We start from the raw sequence: 15,714 nt of genomic DNA on the forward strand, positions 1-15,714 counted from the left end.
GGGAGAGAGAGGGAGGGAGAGAGAGGGAGAGAGAGAGACAGAGATGGGAGGGAGAGTGGGAGAGAGAGAGAGAGAGAGAGACAGAGAGAGAGACAGAGAGATGGGAGGGAGAGTGGGAGAGAGAGAGAGAGAGAGAGAGAGAGAGGGAGGGAGGGAGAGAGGGAGGGAGAGAGGGAGAGAGGGAGCGAGAGAGAGAGGGAGAGAGGGAGCGAGAGAGAGAGGGAGAGAGGGAGAGAGGGAGAGAGGGAGGGAGAGAGAGTGGGAGAGAGTGGGAGAGAGGGAGCGAGAGAGAGAGGGAGAGAGGGAGGGAGGGAGAGAGGGAGGGAGGGAGAGATGGAGGGAGAGATGGAGGGAGAGATGGAGGGAGAGGGAGAGATGGAGGGAGAGTGGGAGAGAGGGAGAGAGAGAGAGAGGGAGAGAGAGAGAGTGGGAGAGAGGGAGCGAGAGAGAGAGGGAGAGAGGGAGAGATGGAGGGAGAGATGGAGGGAGAGATGGAGGGAGAGATGGAGGGAGAGATGGAGGGAGAGATGGAGAGTGGGAGAGAGGGAGAGAGGGAGCGAGGGAGAGAAGGAGAGAGGGAGCGAGGGAGAGAGGGAGCGAGGGAGAGAGGGAGAGAGGGAGCGAGGGAGCGAGGGAGCGAGGGAGAGAGGGAGCGAGAGAGAGAGGGAGAGAGGGAGAGAGGGAGGGAGATATGGAGAGAGAGACAGAGAGATGGGAGGGAGAGTGGGAGGGAGAGAGAGAGAGACAGAGAGAGAGACAGAGAGATGGGAGGGAGAGTGGGAGAGAGAGAGAGAGAGAGAGGGAGGGAGAGAGAGAGGGAGAGAGAGTGGGAGAGAGAGTGGGAGAGAGGGAGAAAGGGAGCGAGAGAGAGAGGGAGAGAGGGAGGGAGGGAGAGAGGGAGGGAGGGAGAGAGGGAGGGAGGGAGAGATGGAGGGAGGGAGAGATGGAGGGAGGGAGGGAGGGAGGGAGAGATGGAGGGAGAGTGGGAGAGAGGGAGCGAGAGAGAGTGGGAGAGAGGGAGAGTGGGAGAGAGGGAGAGTGGGAGAGAGGGAGAGAGGGAGAGAGGGAGAGAGGGAGCGAGAGATGGAGGGAGAGATGGAGGGAGAGATGGAGGGAGAGATGGAGGGAGAGATGGAGGGAGAGATGGAGGGAGAGATGGAGGGAGAGATGGAGGGAGAGATGGAGGGAGAGATGGAGGGAGAGATGGAGCGAGGGAGCGAGGGAGAGGGAGCGAGGGAGCGAGGGAGAGGGAGCGAGAGAGAGAGGGAGAGAGGGAGAGAGGGAGGGATATATGGAGAGGAGAGAGAGAGAGGGAGGGAGAGAGATGGAGGGAGGGAGAGAGAGAGAGGTAGGTAGAGAGGTAGGGAGAGAGGTAGGGAGAGAGGTAGGGAGAGATGGAGGGAGAGATGGAGGGAGAGGGAAAGTGAGTGAGAGAGAGAGGGAGGGAGAGATGGAGAGAGGGAGGGAGAGAGGGATAGATGGTGGGAGAGATGGAGGGAGAGAGGGAAAGATGGAAAGAGGGAGTGAGGGAGAGAGGGAGAGAGAGATGGGGAGAGAGAGGGAGAGAGAGATGGGGAGAGAGAGGGAGAGAGAGATGGGGAGAGAGATGGAGAGAGATGGAGAGAGAGATGGAGAGAGAGATGGAGGGAGAGATGGAGGGAGAGATGGAGGGAGAGATGGAGGGAGAGAGAGAGAGAGAGGGAGAGAGGGAGGAAGGGAGAGATGGCGGGAGAGATGGAGGGAGAGATGGAGGGAGAGAATGGTTAATTCAGAACATTTCATGGATAAAAACTCAGCATCTTCTCTGCATTGCAGCACACCCAGCTCGCTCCCTCCCTCTCTCCCCTCCTGTTTCTTTTCTCCATCCTCCAGTGGATGGCCAATCCCCCTCATTTCTTTTCAGTGGATTCACTGCCCTTTAACCAACACCCCTCTCTCTCCACCTCCCCTCTCGCTATCTCTCCTCCCTCTGTCTAACCTCCTCCCTACATATCTCTCTCACGCTAGCTTCCACCCTACATCTCTTTCTCCACCTCCCCACCTCTCTCTAACATTCTTCCATTCCCCTCCCCACCTCTCCCTCACTCACTACCTCTCTCCCCACCCTCAGTAGTGGGTAGACTCACCCTGTGTTATCAGGTCTCTCCTCAGTAGTGGGTAGAGAACCGGCTCCACTCCATCCATCTCCTGGATGATCAGCGTTTTCCCAAAACGCACAGCCAGCTCCAGAGACGTGATGAAGTTAGGGTCCTGGAGGAAAACATTCTGATAACAGCACTAATGCCTGGTGTCACAACGGGTATCTAACTGGTTACATTACGACTAACATGTCTCTGTGTGATATGAGTTCACAGTACCTGTTGGGTTGACTGAAATACGTGTTAAATGTGTTTCTGTATAAGTGACAGGTGTGATGTGTGAATGATTGACAGATGTGACAGGTGTACCTGCTGGTTGATGACCTCGAGGCGATGCTGCTTCAGGTGAGTACGGAGCCACTCTGTAGCCCGAGAGGAGGGGTCGATGAGGAAAGGACAAGCAACACTCTGAGAGAGAGAGAGAGAGAGAGAGAGAGACAGACGTAAGTGATGGATGAGATACTGAAAGTCATTGAGGAACTAAAGAGTCCTTTTTCCATTTATTTTCCTATCTATATATTAAGATAGATGCTTAAATAGTTTTTCTCTCTGGGGAGAATCTTTGAGGCCCAGTCCAGTTCTCTCTCACAGCTGTCACAGTGATTGGCCAGCGAGGCATTGGCTGTCTGGATTCAGAGCTGCCAGACATTGAGCAGTACACACCAGACAAAGGGATGAAATCTCTCTTTATGCTATGGCTCCCTCTATTTATTGCTGTCTTGCTCTGGCCTTTTCTCTCCTTCCATCTCTCTAAACCATGTCCTTTCTGTTTATCTTTCCCCATCCCTCCTTCTTTATCTATATTTGTTTATTCATCCTTTCTCTCCCTCTTTCCCTCTGTAGAGTCATATATGCTTTAGATGTGGCGTGGTTGATGGTTATGGCCCTGTGTGTGTAAACTGCAATGCCTTTATTCACAGTCTCCCAGGGCTGACAAACCATCAAACATCTGACACACTGTCTGCTGTAGTGGTCCAACCTACACACTCTCCACAAGACCTAGCATAGAGAACCACAGTTTGGAGAGCAATTTATGAGACACACTGAGCAGACATGTCACACAGCACCAGGTACCAGCGTGTTTGCAGTAAATTGCTGTGGGATCACACCAGACATGCTTTGTAAAGGGTCTAAGAATCAAAGTGGACTAGGATTGCAAATGTAGGATATATTACTGGAAACTTTCACAATATACCAGTAAACTACCAGAATTTTGGTATCATTCAAATATTTTATGTATTCCCTCAAAATACATATTTGGCCTTTTTGGATACTTCAGATTATCACAGGTGTCTAATAGTCTCTGGCCCTCTGTGTGGTCTTATCACATGTAAAATATATGAAATAAGATGATTTTTAAATAAATAGAATGACAGAGCTGTAAACATTATACTAAACTTCTGAGTGGCACAGCGGTCTAAGGCACTGCATTGCAGTGCTGCGGCTTCACTACAGCCTGGGGTCCAATCCCACCATGTGTCATTAACGGGCCGTTACTGGGAGTCCCATTGGGAGGAGGACAATTGGGCCAGCGTCGTCTGGGTTAGGGGAGGTTTGGCCAGGGGGGCTTTACGTGGCTCATCGCACTCTAGCGACTCCTTGTGGCGGGCCGGCTGCCTGCAGGCTGACGTCGGTCATCAGTTGGCTAGTGTTTCCTCTGACACATCGGTGCAGCTGGCTTCAGTGTTAAAAAGCGCGGCTTGGCAGGTCATGTTTCAGAGGACGCATGACTCGACCTTCACCTCTCCCGAGCCCATTGGGCAGTTGCAGCGATGAGACATGATTTTAATCACGAAATTGGGGAGAAAATGGGGGTAAAAATGACACACAAAAAAACAACATTCTATTAAATATAAACCATCAACTTAGTGAATACTATTGGTGTTTAATATGAGCGTTTCAGCATGGTTTACTAGTTCAATAGTAGCCAGTGAGTATACACACCACTTCCACAGTATTCACATTTTGTTGCCTTAAAATGTCATCTCAAAAGGGAAAAAATGTGTGTTTTTTTGCCTTACTTATCCACATAACCTACTCCACATTTTCAAAGTGAAAGAAAAATAAACAAATATTTCTTAATTGCATATGTTTTCACAGCCCAGAGTTAAAACTAGTGTACTTCTGGAGCAGAAAGAGATGGCCGCCTCGCTTCGCGATGAGAGAGGCCTGTAATTTTCATCATAGGTACACTTCAACTATGACAGACAAAATGAAAAGAAAAATCCAGAAAATCACATTGTAGGATGTTTTATGAATTTATTTGCAAATTATGGTGGAAAATAAGTATTTGGTCACCTACAAACAAGCAAGATTTCTGGCTCTCACAGACCTGTAACTTCTTCTTTAAGAGGCTCCTCTGTCCTCCACTTGTTACCTGTATTAATGGCACCCGTTTGAACTTGTTATCAATATAAAAGACCTATCCACTACCTCAAACAGTTACACTCCAAACTCCACTATGGCCAAGACCAAAGAGCTGTCAAAGGACACCAGAAACAAAACTGTAGACCTGCACCAGGCTGAATCTGCAATAGGTAAACAGCTTGGTTTGAAGAAATCAACTGTGGGAGCAATTATTAGGAAATGGAAGACATACAAGACCACTGATAATCTCCCTCGATCTGAGGCTCCACGCAAGATCTCACCCCGTGGGGTCAAAAGGATCACAAGAACAGTGAGCAAAAATCCCAGAACCACACGGGGGGACCTAGTGAATGACCTGCAGAGAGCTGGGACCAAAGTAACAAAGCCTACCATCAGTAACATACTACGCCGCCAGGGACTCAAATCCGGCAGTGCCAGACGTGTCCCCCTGCTTAAGCCAGTACATGTCCAGGCCCGTCTGAAGTTTGCTAGAGAGCATTTGGATGATCCAGAAGAAGATTGGGAGAATGTCATATGGTCAGATGAAACCAAAATATAACTTTCTGGTAAAAACTCAACTCGTCGTGTTTGGGGGACAAAGAATGCTGAGTTGCATCCAAAGAACACCATACCTACTGTGAAGCATGGGGGTGGAAACATCATGCTTTGGGGCTGTTGTTCTGCAAAGGGACCAGGACGACTGATCTGTGTAAAGGAAAGAATGAATGGGGCCATGTATCGTGAGATTTTGAGTGAAAACCTCCTTCCATCAGCAAGGGCATTGAAGATGAAACTTGGCTGGGTCTTTCAGCATGACAATGGTCCCAAACACACCACCCGGGCAACGAAGGAGTGGTTTCGTAAGAAGCATTTCAAGGTCCTGAATGTTATTTTCTGGATTTTTTTCCCTAATTTTGTCTGTCATAGTTGAAGTGTACCTATGATGAAAATTACAGGCCTCTCATCTTTTTAAGAGGGAGAACTTGCACAATTGGTGGCTGACTAAATACCTTATTGCCCCACTGGATGTGGCATGGTCTACAGTCAATCACGGATTACAAAAAGAAAATCAGCCCCGTCACGGACCAGGATGTCTTGCTCCCAGACAGACTAAATAACTTCTTTGCTCGCTTCGAGGACAATACAGTGCCACTGACACGGCCCGCTACCAAAACCTGTGGACTCACCTTAACTGCAGCCGACGTGTGAAAAACATTTAAACGTGTTTACCCTCGCAAGGCTGCAGGCCCAGACGGCATCCCCAGCAGCGTCATCAGAGCATGCGCAGACCAGCTGGCTGGTGTGTTTTCGGACATATTCAATCAATCCTTATCCCAGTCTGCTTTTCCCACATGCTTCAAGAGGACTACCATGGTTCCTGTTCCCAAGAAAGCTAAGGTAACTGAGCTAAACGACTTTCGTCATTCAAGGAAGTGCTTTGAGAGACTAGTCAAGGACCATATCACCTCCACCCTACCTGACATCCTAGACCCACTCCAATTTGCTTACCGCCCCAATAGGTCCACAGACGACGCAATCGCAGCCACACTGCACACTGCCCTAACCCACCTGGCCAAGAGGAATACCTATGTGAGAATACTGTTCATCGACTACAGCTCAGCATTTAGCACCATAGTACCCTCCGAACTCGTCATCAAGCTCGAGACCCTGTGTCTCGACCCCGCCCTTTGCAACTGGGTACTGGACTTCCTGACGGACCGCCCCCCAGGTGGTGAGGGTAGGTATCAACATCTCCACCCCACTGATCCTCAACACGGGGGCCCCTCTCCTGTACTCCCTGTTCACTCACGACTGCGGGCCATGCACTCCTCCAACTCAATCATCAAGTTTGCAGACAACACTACAGTGGTAGGCCTGATTATCAACAACGATGAGACTTCCTACAGGGAGGAGGTGAGGGCCCTCTGAGTGTGGTGTCAGGAAAATAACCTTACACTCAACGTCAACAAAACAAACATTGTGGACTTCAGGAAACAGCAGAGGGAGCACCCCCCTATCCACATCGAAGGGACAGTAAGTTTTGAGTTCCTCGGCGTACACATCACGGACAAACTGAATTGGTCCACCCACACAGACAGCGTGGTGAAGAAGGCGCAGCAGCGCCTCTTCAACCTCAGGAGGCTGAAGAAATTAGGCTTGTCACCAAAAGCACTCACAAACCTTTACAGATGCACAATCGAGAGCATCCTGTCAGGCTGTATCACCGCCTGGTACGGCAGCTGCTCCGCCCACAACCATAAGGCTCTCCCGAGGGTAGTGAGGTCTGCACAAAACGCATCACAGGGGGCAAACTACCTGCCCTCCAGGACACCTACACCACCCGATGTCACAGGAAGGCCATAAAGATCATCAAGGACAACAACCACCCGAGCCACTACCTGTTCACCCTGCTATCATCCAGAAGGAGAGGTCAGTACAGATGCATCAAAGCAGGGACAGAGAGACTGAAAAACAGCTTCTATCTCAAGGACATCAGAATGTTAAACAGCCATCACTAACATTGAGTGGCTGCTGCCAACATACTGACTCAACTCCAGCCACTTTAATAACGGAAAAATTTATGTAAAAAATGTATCACAAGCCACTTTAAACTTTGCCACTTAATATAATGTTTACATGCCCTACATTACTCATCTCATATGTATATACTGTACTCTATACCATCTACTGCATCTTTATGTAATACGTGTATCACTAGCCACTTTAACTATGCCACTTTGTTTACATTACTCATCTCATATGTATATACTGTACTCGATACCATCTACTGCATCTTGCCATCTTTATGTAATACATGTATCACTAGCCACTTTAACTATGCCACTTTGTTTACATTACTCATCTCATATGTATATACTGTACTCTATACCATCTACTGCATCTTGCCATCTTTATGTAATACATGTATCACTAGCCACTTTAAACTATGCCACTTCTATGTTTACATACCCTACATTACTCATCTCATATGTATATGTATATACTGTACTCAATACCATCTACTGCATCTTGCCTATGCCGTTCTGTACCATCACTCATTCACATATCTTAATGTACATATTCTTTATCCTCTTACACTTGTGTGTATAAGGTAGTTGTTGTGAAATTGTTTGGTTAGATTACTCATTGGTTATTACTGCATTGTCGGAACTAGAAGCACAAGCATTTCGCTACGCTCGCATTAACATCTACTAACCATGTGTATGTGACAAATAAAATTGGATTTGAGGTGGAAACACCTTCGGCAGCCATTACAGCTGGGAATCATTTGGAATAAGATTCTACCAACTTCACCAAAATTGCTTAAACTCAGTAAATTTGGTTGGGAGTCATTGATGGACAGCAATATTACAACTTTGTCTCTGATTTTAAAGTAGATTTAAGTAAAACAGACTAATTATTGAGGACATTTGTATGTCATTTTGTAGAATTTTTACTAGGATTAAATGTCAGGAATTGTGAAAAACTGAGTTTAAATGTATTTGGCGAAGGTGGATGTAAACTTCCGACTTCAACTGTATTTGTTGTCAATGTTTTGATGTGAAACTGGTGTCAGTTCTGATAGTCAAGAGTTACAGAGTTAATTGAAAACAATAGCAATGTTGATTACATGCTTTTTTCCTTAATTAGGCTATTTTCTCTTGAACCATATGGTCCATCTACTAGAAACTCATGAACAATATGGACTCAGATGAATGAATGCTATGTATGAATAAAACATTTAGTTTGTTCTTCAAGTACAAATTACCAAAGTTACGATAGAATGGCATAGATTTTCTGTTAATTACCAAAATTGGTATTTTTGTAAAGAGGCTAAAATAAGCTGCTGTAAAATCATGAGCTCTCATCAACACCTCCTCCATCTACTGGACTGAGAGACAGGCCGTCTTGACTCCGGAGGGCTGGAGGGAGGGGGGGAGTGGGGGACATGGGAGAAAGGGGAGGGAGGGGAGGAAGAGAGTGAGAGTGACGGTTGCGGGGGTGTAGGAGGCAGAGTGAGGGTTGAGGGGGTGTAGGAAGCAGAGTGAGGGTTGAGGGGGTGTAGGAGGCAGAGTGAGGGTTGAGGGGGTGTAGGAGGCAGAGTGAGGGTTGAGGGGATGTAAGAGGCAGAGTGAGGGTTGAGGGGATGTAAGAGGCAGAGTGAGGGTTGAGGGGATGTAGGAGGCAGAGTGAGGGTTGAGGGGGTGTAGGAGGCAGAGTGAGGGTTGAGGGGGTGTAAGAGGGAGAGGGTGAACAACGGCAGAGTGGGTCTCTTACTGAAAGATCTATGTAGTGACTGACAGTAGGGGAACTGTAGAAATAGTGACCCATTTAGAAAGTTATCACATGTTCTACAGGCTGTGTGGTTCTTGGTTATGGGACGGTTTCCTGCGTCAGGAGGGAAAGACAGACATTAAGAGGCTGAGCTCTTACACACCACAGCCACAGATTGCTCCAGAAACCGTGTTGTGAAAGAGCCCTGATTACAGTTCTTTTAAAGTGTAATTCTCTCCACAAAGCAAAAGGCCACTCACATTCAGAAGAATGACAAAGCCTGGTGAAGCCGTACACACACAGGCACAAACACACGGACACAGACACACACACAGGCACAAACACACACACACACATACAGGCACAAGCACACGGACACAGACACAGACACACAGCAACCAAAGCCCTATTAGACAAAAACAGGATTATCAACAAAATATCCACATCAAGAGGAAAAGCTACTTTTCACAGAAACGTTTATTTCTGTTTAGCTATTTAGTGCCTCAAAAGGCATCATGCAAACAAACGGGTTAAGTTGATTAGAGAGAGAATCATTATAAAGTCTGGGACGACAAATCAATTATTTGAAGACGACTCAATGGAACGGGAAAATATGGACAAACATCCCAAACTCCTATAAACAAATTGTAAACGTTTCTGTTGCCACACCCCTTGCAGTAGTTTGTTTTAAAATACAGGACTAATGCAGGTACAGGGTTTGTGTAGTTGCTATGCGGGAGGGTGCTGGTGCATGTCTGTGTGCGTGTTCTGCAAGCAGCCTGCAGTAGGGTGGAGATATTGATGGATGGAGTTCTTACCCGGGATTTGATCGCACTGATCTTAAAGCAGCGATGCCAGAGGAAAGACCAACAGGAGAGAGGGATGAATGACAATGAAATGAAAGAGAGGAACACAACAGATGTGACCCGGATGTAAAACAAATGACTCTCCCAGTCAGGGAGGGAATTCAGCTTCAACATGGAAACACAACAATATAGAAACATAGTTGAGGAACACAGAGCGTAACACCAATACAAACCTTTCCGGGGATTTTTCATCTGAACCGACTCACAAATGTGTCAGGAACAGAGAAGAGAGATGGTGAATGAGAGAGAAAGAGAGTGAGCGAAGAAGAGCGAGAGAGAAAGAGTGTGAGAGAAAGAGTGTGAGAGAAAGAGAGAACAAATGAGAGAGAGAGAGAGAGAGAGAGAGAGAGAGAGAGAGAGAGAGAGAGAAAGAAAGAGTAAGAGAGAAAGAGTGTGAGAGAGAAAGCGAGTGAGAGAAAGAGAGAACGAGAGAGAGAGAGAGAGAGAGAGAGAGAGAGAGAGGGGTGGAAACTGAGCTCCACTTCCTAACCATATTAGAGATACACATTTCCCTCAGATTACACAGACCCACAAGGAATTCGAACACAAATCACATTTTTATAAACTCCCATATCTACTGGGTGAAACACCACAGTGTGCCATCACAGCTACAAGATGTGTGCACTGTTGCCACAAGAAAAGGGCAACCAGTGAAGAACAAACACCATTGTAAAAACAAGCCATATTTACAGTTGAAGTCAGAAGTTTTACATACACCTTAGCCAAATACATTTAACCTCTTGGATCTCTAGGGGCGCTATTTCATTTTTGGATAAAAAACGTTCCCGTTTTAAGCGCAATATTTTGTCACGAAAAGATGCTCGACTATGCATATTATTGACCGTTTTGGAAAGAAAACACTCTGAAGTTTCAGAATCTGCAAAGATATTGTCTGTAAGTGCCCCAGAACTCATTATACAGGCGAAACCAAGATGATACGTCAAGCAGGAAATGAGCAGAATCTCTGAAGCTCTGTTTTCCATTGTCTCCTTATATGGCTGTGATTGTGCAAGGAATGAGCCTACACTTTCTGTCGTTTCCCCAAGGTGTTTGCAGCATTGTGACGTATTTGTAGGCATATCATTGGAAGATTGACCATAAGAGACTACATTTTCCAAGTGTCCGCCTGGTGTCCTGCGTGGAAATCGGTGCGCAAACGCCAGCTGCTAGTACTTTTCCATTTGATTGAGGGGAGAAACCATGCATCCACGAACGATATATCATTGAAGAGATATGTGAAAAACACCTTGAGGATTGATTCTAAACAACGTTTGCCATGTTTTCAGTCGATATTATGGAGTTAATTTGGAAAAAAGTTTGCGTTTTGAGGACTGAATTTTCGTTTTTTTTTTTTGGTAGCCAAATGTGATGTACAAAACGGAGCTATTTCTAATACACAAAGAATCTTTTTTGGAAAAACTGAGCATCTGCTATCTAACTGAGAGTCTCCTCATTGAAAACATCCGAAGTTCTTCAAAGGTAAATTATTTTATTTGAAGGCTTTTATGTTTTTGTTGAAATCTTGCGTGCTGGATGCTAACGCTAATGCTAACGCTAAATGCTACGCTAGCTAGCCACTTTTACACAAATGATTGTTTTCCTATGGTTGAGAAGCATATTTTGAAAATCTGAGATGACAGTGTTGTTTACAAAAGGCTAAGCTTGAGAGATGGCATATTTATTTCATTTCATTTGCGATTTTCATGAATAGTTAACGTTGCGTTATGGTAATGAGCTTAGGTCTATAAATAGAATCCCGGATCCGGGTTTGGTCGACGCAACAGGTTAAACTCAGTTTTTCACAATTCCTGACATTTATTCCTAGTAAGAATTCCCTGTCTTAGGTCAGTTAGGATCACCACTTTATTTTAAAAATGTGAAATGTCAGAATAATAGTAGAGAGAATTATTTATTTCAGCTTTAATTTCTTTCATCACATTCCCAGTAGGTCAGAAGTTTACATACATTTGATTAGTATTTAGTTGCATTGCCTTTAAATTGTTTAACATGTGTCAAACGTTTCAGGTAGCCTTCCGCAAGCTTCCCACAATAAGTTGGGTGAATTTTGGTCCATTTCCTCCTGACAGAGCTGGTGTAACCGAGTCAGGTTTGTAGGCCTCCTTGCTCGTACACACTTTTTCAGTTCTGCCCACAAGTTTTCTATAGAATTGAGGTCAGGGCTTTGTGATGGCAACTCCAATACTTTGACTTTGTTGTCCTTAAGCCATTTTGCCACAACTTTGGAAGTATGCTTGGGGTCATCGTCCATTTGGAAGACCCATTTGCTACCAAACTTTAACTGATGTCTTGAGATGTTGATTCAATATATCCACATAATTTTCAAGCCTCATGATGCCATCGATTTTGTGTAGTTCACCAGGCCCTCCTGCAGCAAAGCACCTCCACAACATGATGCTGCCACCCCCGTGCTTCACGGTTGGGATGGTGTTCTTCGGCTTGCAAGCATCCCCCTTTTTCCTGCAAACATAACAATGGTCATTATGGCCAAACAGTTCTATTTTTGTTTCATCAGACCAGAGGACATTTCTCCAAAAAGTACGATCTTTGTCCCCATGTGCAGTTGCAAACCGTAGTCTGGCTTTTTTATGGCGGTTTTGGAGCAGTGGCTTCTTCCTTGCTGAGCGGCTTTTCAGGTTATGTCGATATAGGACTCGTTTTACTGTGGATAAACGTAGATACTTTTGTACCTGTTTCCTGCAGCATCTTCACAATGTCCTTTGCTGTTGTTCTGGGATTGATTTGCACTTTTCACAGCAAAGTACGTTCATCTCTAGGAGATAGAACGCGTCTCCTTCCTGAGTGGTATGACGGCTGCGTGGTCCGATGGTGTTTAAACTTGCATGCTATTGTTTGTACAGCTGAATGTGGTACCTTCAGGCATGGAAATGGGTCCCAAGGATGAACCAGACTTGTGGAAGTCTACAATTTTTTTCTGAGTTCTTGGCTGATTTCTTTTGATTTTCCCATGATGTCAAGCAAAGAGGCACTGAGTTTGAAGGTAGGCCTTGAAGTACATCCACAGGTACACCTCCAATCGACTCAAATTATGTCAATTAGCCTATCAGAAGCTTCTAAAGCCATGACATCATTTTCTGGAATTTTTCAAGCTGTTTAAAGGCACAGTCAACTTACTGTATGTAAACTTCTGACCCAATGGAATTGTGATACAGTGAATTATAAGTGAAATAATCTGTCTGTAAACAATTGTTGGAAAAATTACTTGTGTCATACACACAGTAGATGTCCTAACCGACTTGCCAAAACTATAGTTTGTTAACAAGAAATTTGTGGAGTGGTTGAAAAACGAGTTGTAATGACTCCAACCTAAGTGTATGTAAACTTCCCACTTCAACTGTATGGTAAATTATTCAGACAAATTACATTGATTGACATTTATTTTCCCTTTTGTACGTTAACTATTTGCAAATCTTTACAACACTGTATATTGACATAATATGACATTTGAAATGTCTTTATTATTTTGGAACTTCTGTGAGTGTAATGTTTACTGTTCATTTTTTATTGTTAATTTAACTTTTGTTTATTATCTATTTCCATTGCTTTTGCAATGAAACATATGTTTCCCATGCCCTTTGAATAGAGAGAGAGAGAGTATGTAACCTGCAGTATAACCAGGGCGTTCTCCATAGACAGGTCATCTGAGGGCAGGCCTTCACTTTTCCAGATCAGCTGCTCACTCTCAGAGCACAGGAAATGCCGCAGGTCAAACTCTGAACACAGTCACACACACAGGCACACACAGTTAGAGAGAGAGAGGAGAGACACAAAGGTTGTGTGTGTGTGTGTGTGTGTGTGTGTGTGTGACTGTGTGTGTGTCTGTGTGAGTGACTGTGTGTGTGACTGTGTGTGTGACTGTCTTACTCTGTAGTCCAGAAGCCTTCCTCCATGTCTCCAGGCTGGTTCGTCTCCTGTCCTCTGGAGCAGCAGACAGGTATGTGATGAAAGCTGCTGCCAGCATCGCTCTCTTAGGCAACGTATCCAACTCCTCAGTGATCTCATCCACCTGACACACACAGACACACACACTAAACTCAGCTGCAGGCCATTTAAGGTGAGCTGACTTAGTTGGTTTTACCTAAAGAGCAGCTCAGAAAGAACTGTCATAGAAACAGAGTGAGAACAGACACAGAGTGAGAACAGACCCAGCCCGGAACAGACCCAGCCCAGAACAGACCCAGCCCAGAACAGACCCAGCCCAGAACAGACCCAGCCCAGAACAGACCCAGCCCAGAACAGACCCAGCCCAGAACCGACCCAGCCCAGAACAGACCCAGCCCAGAACAGACCCAGCCCAGAACTCAGTGCCAGAGCATCTGTTCAGCGTTGAGACTAAACGAGCCCCAGAACATCCGGTGGGCAAACAGAGCGCTGCAACCTGGGTTCATACACCGACTGTGGGACTGTAGAGAGGTGAGTGTGTGCATGTACGTGAGTAGCAGGTAAAGCAGTCACTGGTGAGGGCTCCAAGCGGGACAGTGTGTGTGTGTGTATATATGTGTCTCTCTCTCTGACGGAGACAGTGGGAGATTGAGTGCTTTAATTAAGGAGCGGACAGATGCTGGAGAGAGAGGAGTAAAAACAGCCAGGAGGGACCGAGACAGCAGGATACATCCCCGCTCTTCACAAACACCTGGGCATTCCATCGTGTGTGTTCTCCGTCCAGTTGGTGTATGAGTTGCTCTGCTGTCTGGATGGTCTTCTGGGCCTTACTGACCTCAGCCTCCAGCTTAGCTGCCTCTGTAGTACGAGACTGGAACCTAATGAGAGAGAGATGGATGGAGGGATAGAGGGGAGGGATAGAGAGGGTAGAGAGAAAGAGGGTAGAGAGAAAGAGGGTAGAGAGAGAGGGTAGAGAGAGGGTAGAGAGAGAGAGAGAGGGGTAGAGAGAGAGAGAGAGAGAGGTAGAGAGAGAGCGAGGGAGGGGTAGAGAGAGGGAGAGAGAGAGAGGTAGAGAGAGAGAGAGGTAGCGAGAGAGAGGTAGAGGTAGAGGTAGAGAGAGAGAGGTAGAGAGAGGGAGAGAGAGGGGTAGAGAGAGAGGTAGAGAGAGAGAGAGAGAGGGAGGGGTAGAGAGAGAGAGAGAGAGAGAGAGGTAGAGAGGTAGAGAGAGAGAGAGAGGAATAAAGGCCAGACGAGTATTCCTGCAACTTGTCTATACAACAGAGCAGAGTTAATCAGTGAGACAGTAGAAGAGATTGAGGCTGTCAAGGGGCGAGGGATGCAAAAAATATACTTACTTTTCTTTCAGCTCGTTGACTTTCTGCCCCACAGAGTTGAGCTGCTCCTCCAGTTTAGTCTTCCGACTCTCTGTCTTTCTCAAGTTCCTACACACACACACACACACACACACACACACACACACACACACACACACACACACACACACATGAAATGATGCTTGAGGATTAGGCGTGTGTGAATGCGTACGTGTATATACTCACTCCAGTAGCCCAGCCTGTTCTCTCTCCAGGGGCTGTATCCTCTCCAGGACGTGTGAGTACTGTACGTTGGCCTTCAGCCAGGCTGCCAGTGGAGCAGCCGCAGCACTTGCACGCTTAGCATTCTGACAACAACAAGAACAACAACACAACCTGGAGTAAGAGAAAGGAGGCTTATTTTAGGAGGCTCAAATGATCTCTTCAACTCGACCGCTATTAGCTAACCGCTTCTATAAAGGTACATAGGTAGCTGCCTGTAGCTGTAGCACTAGGTTAATAGTAGTTGCAGTAGTTGTCCATCACATCATATACATCAGTGTTAGTTGTTCTCCCCTAAGGGAGAAGGTAGAAGTTGGCCCTAACCACTGAAACAGGGTCAAAACAAGTCCCCACCCTAATGGTTAAGAGTAGGATAATCTGATCCTAGATCTGTGATCAGGTACAACTTCCACCTTGAGTTGTAGTGCTAGACTAACTGACTTGGCAAACTAGCTAGACTAACTGGCTTGACAAACTAGCTAGACTAACTGACTTGGCAAACTAGCTAGACTAACTGGCTTGGCTAACTAGCTAGACTAACTGACTTGGCAA

General features: G+C 46.2%; 1 protein-coding gene across 1 annotated transcript in view; it reads right to left on the minus strand.

Moving 5' to 3' along the window:
- The window catches only part of LOC139382646 (dynein cytoplasmic 2 heavy chain 1), a 263,106-nt gene that overhangs the window by 151,169 nt on the left and 96,223 nt on the right, over positions 1 to 15,714 (minus strand). Inside the window, exons 50-57 of the mRNA XM_071126737.1 lie at positions 15,127 to 15,248; positions 14,923 to 15,009; positions 14,319 to 14,445; positions 13,550 to 13,691; positions 13,289 to 13,398; positions 9,599 to 9,619; positions 2,448 to 2,546; positions 2,127 to 2,250 (exon numbers count right to left, since the gene is read on the minus strand). Coding sequence (XP_070982838.1) covers positions 2,127 to 2,250; positions 2,448 to 2,546; positions 9,599 to 9,619; positions 13,289 to 13,398; positions 13,550 to 13,691; positions 14,319 to 14,445; positions 14,923 to 15,009; positions 15,127 to 15,248 — 832 coding nt within the window. The remainder of the gene's footprint in view (positions 1 to 2,126; positions 2,251 to 2,447; positions 2,547 to 9,598; positions 9,620 to 13,288; positions 13,399 to 13,549; positions 13,692 to 14,318; positions 14,446 to 14,922; positions 15,010 to 15,126; positions 15,249 to 15,714) is intronic.

Source organism: Oncorhynchus clarkii, chromosome 24 (genome assembly GCF_045791955.1).
Source record: "Oncorhynchus clarkii lewisi isolate Uvic-CL-2024 chromosome 24, UVic_Ocla_1.0, whole genome shotgun sequence".
In the NCBI taxonomy this organism is placed as follows: domain Eukaryota; kingdom Metazoa; phylum Chordata; class Actinopteri; order Salmoniformes; family Salmonidae; genus Oncorhynchus; species Oncorhynchus clarkii.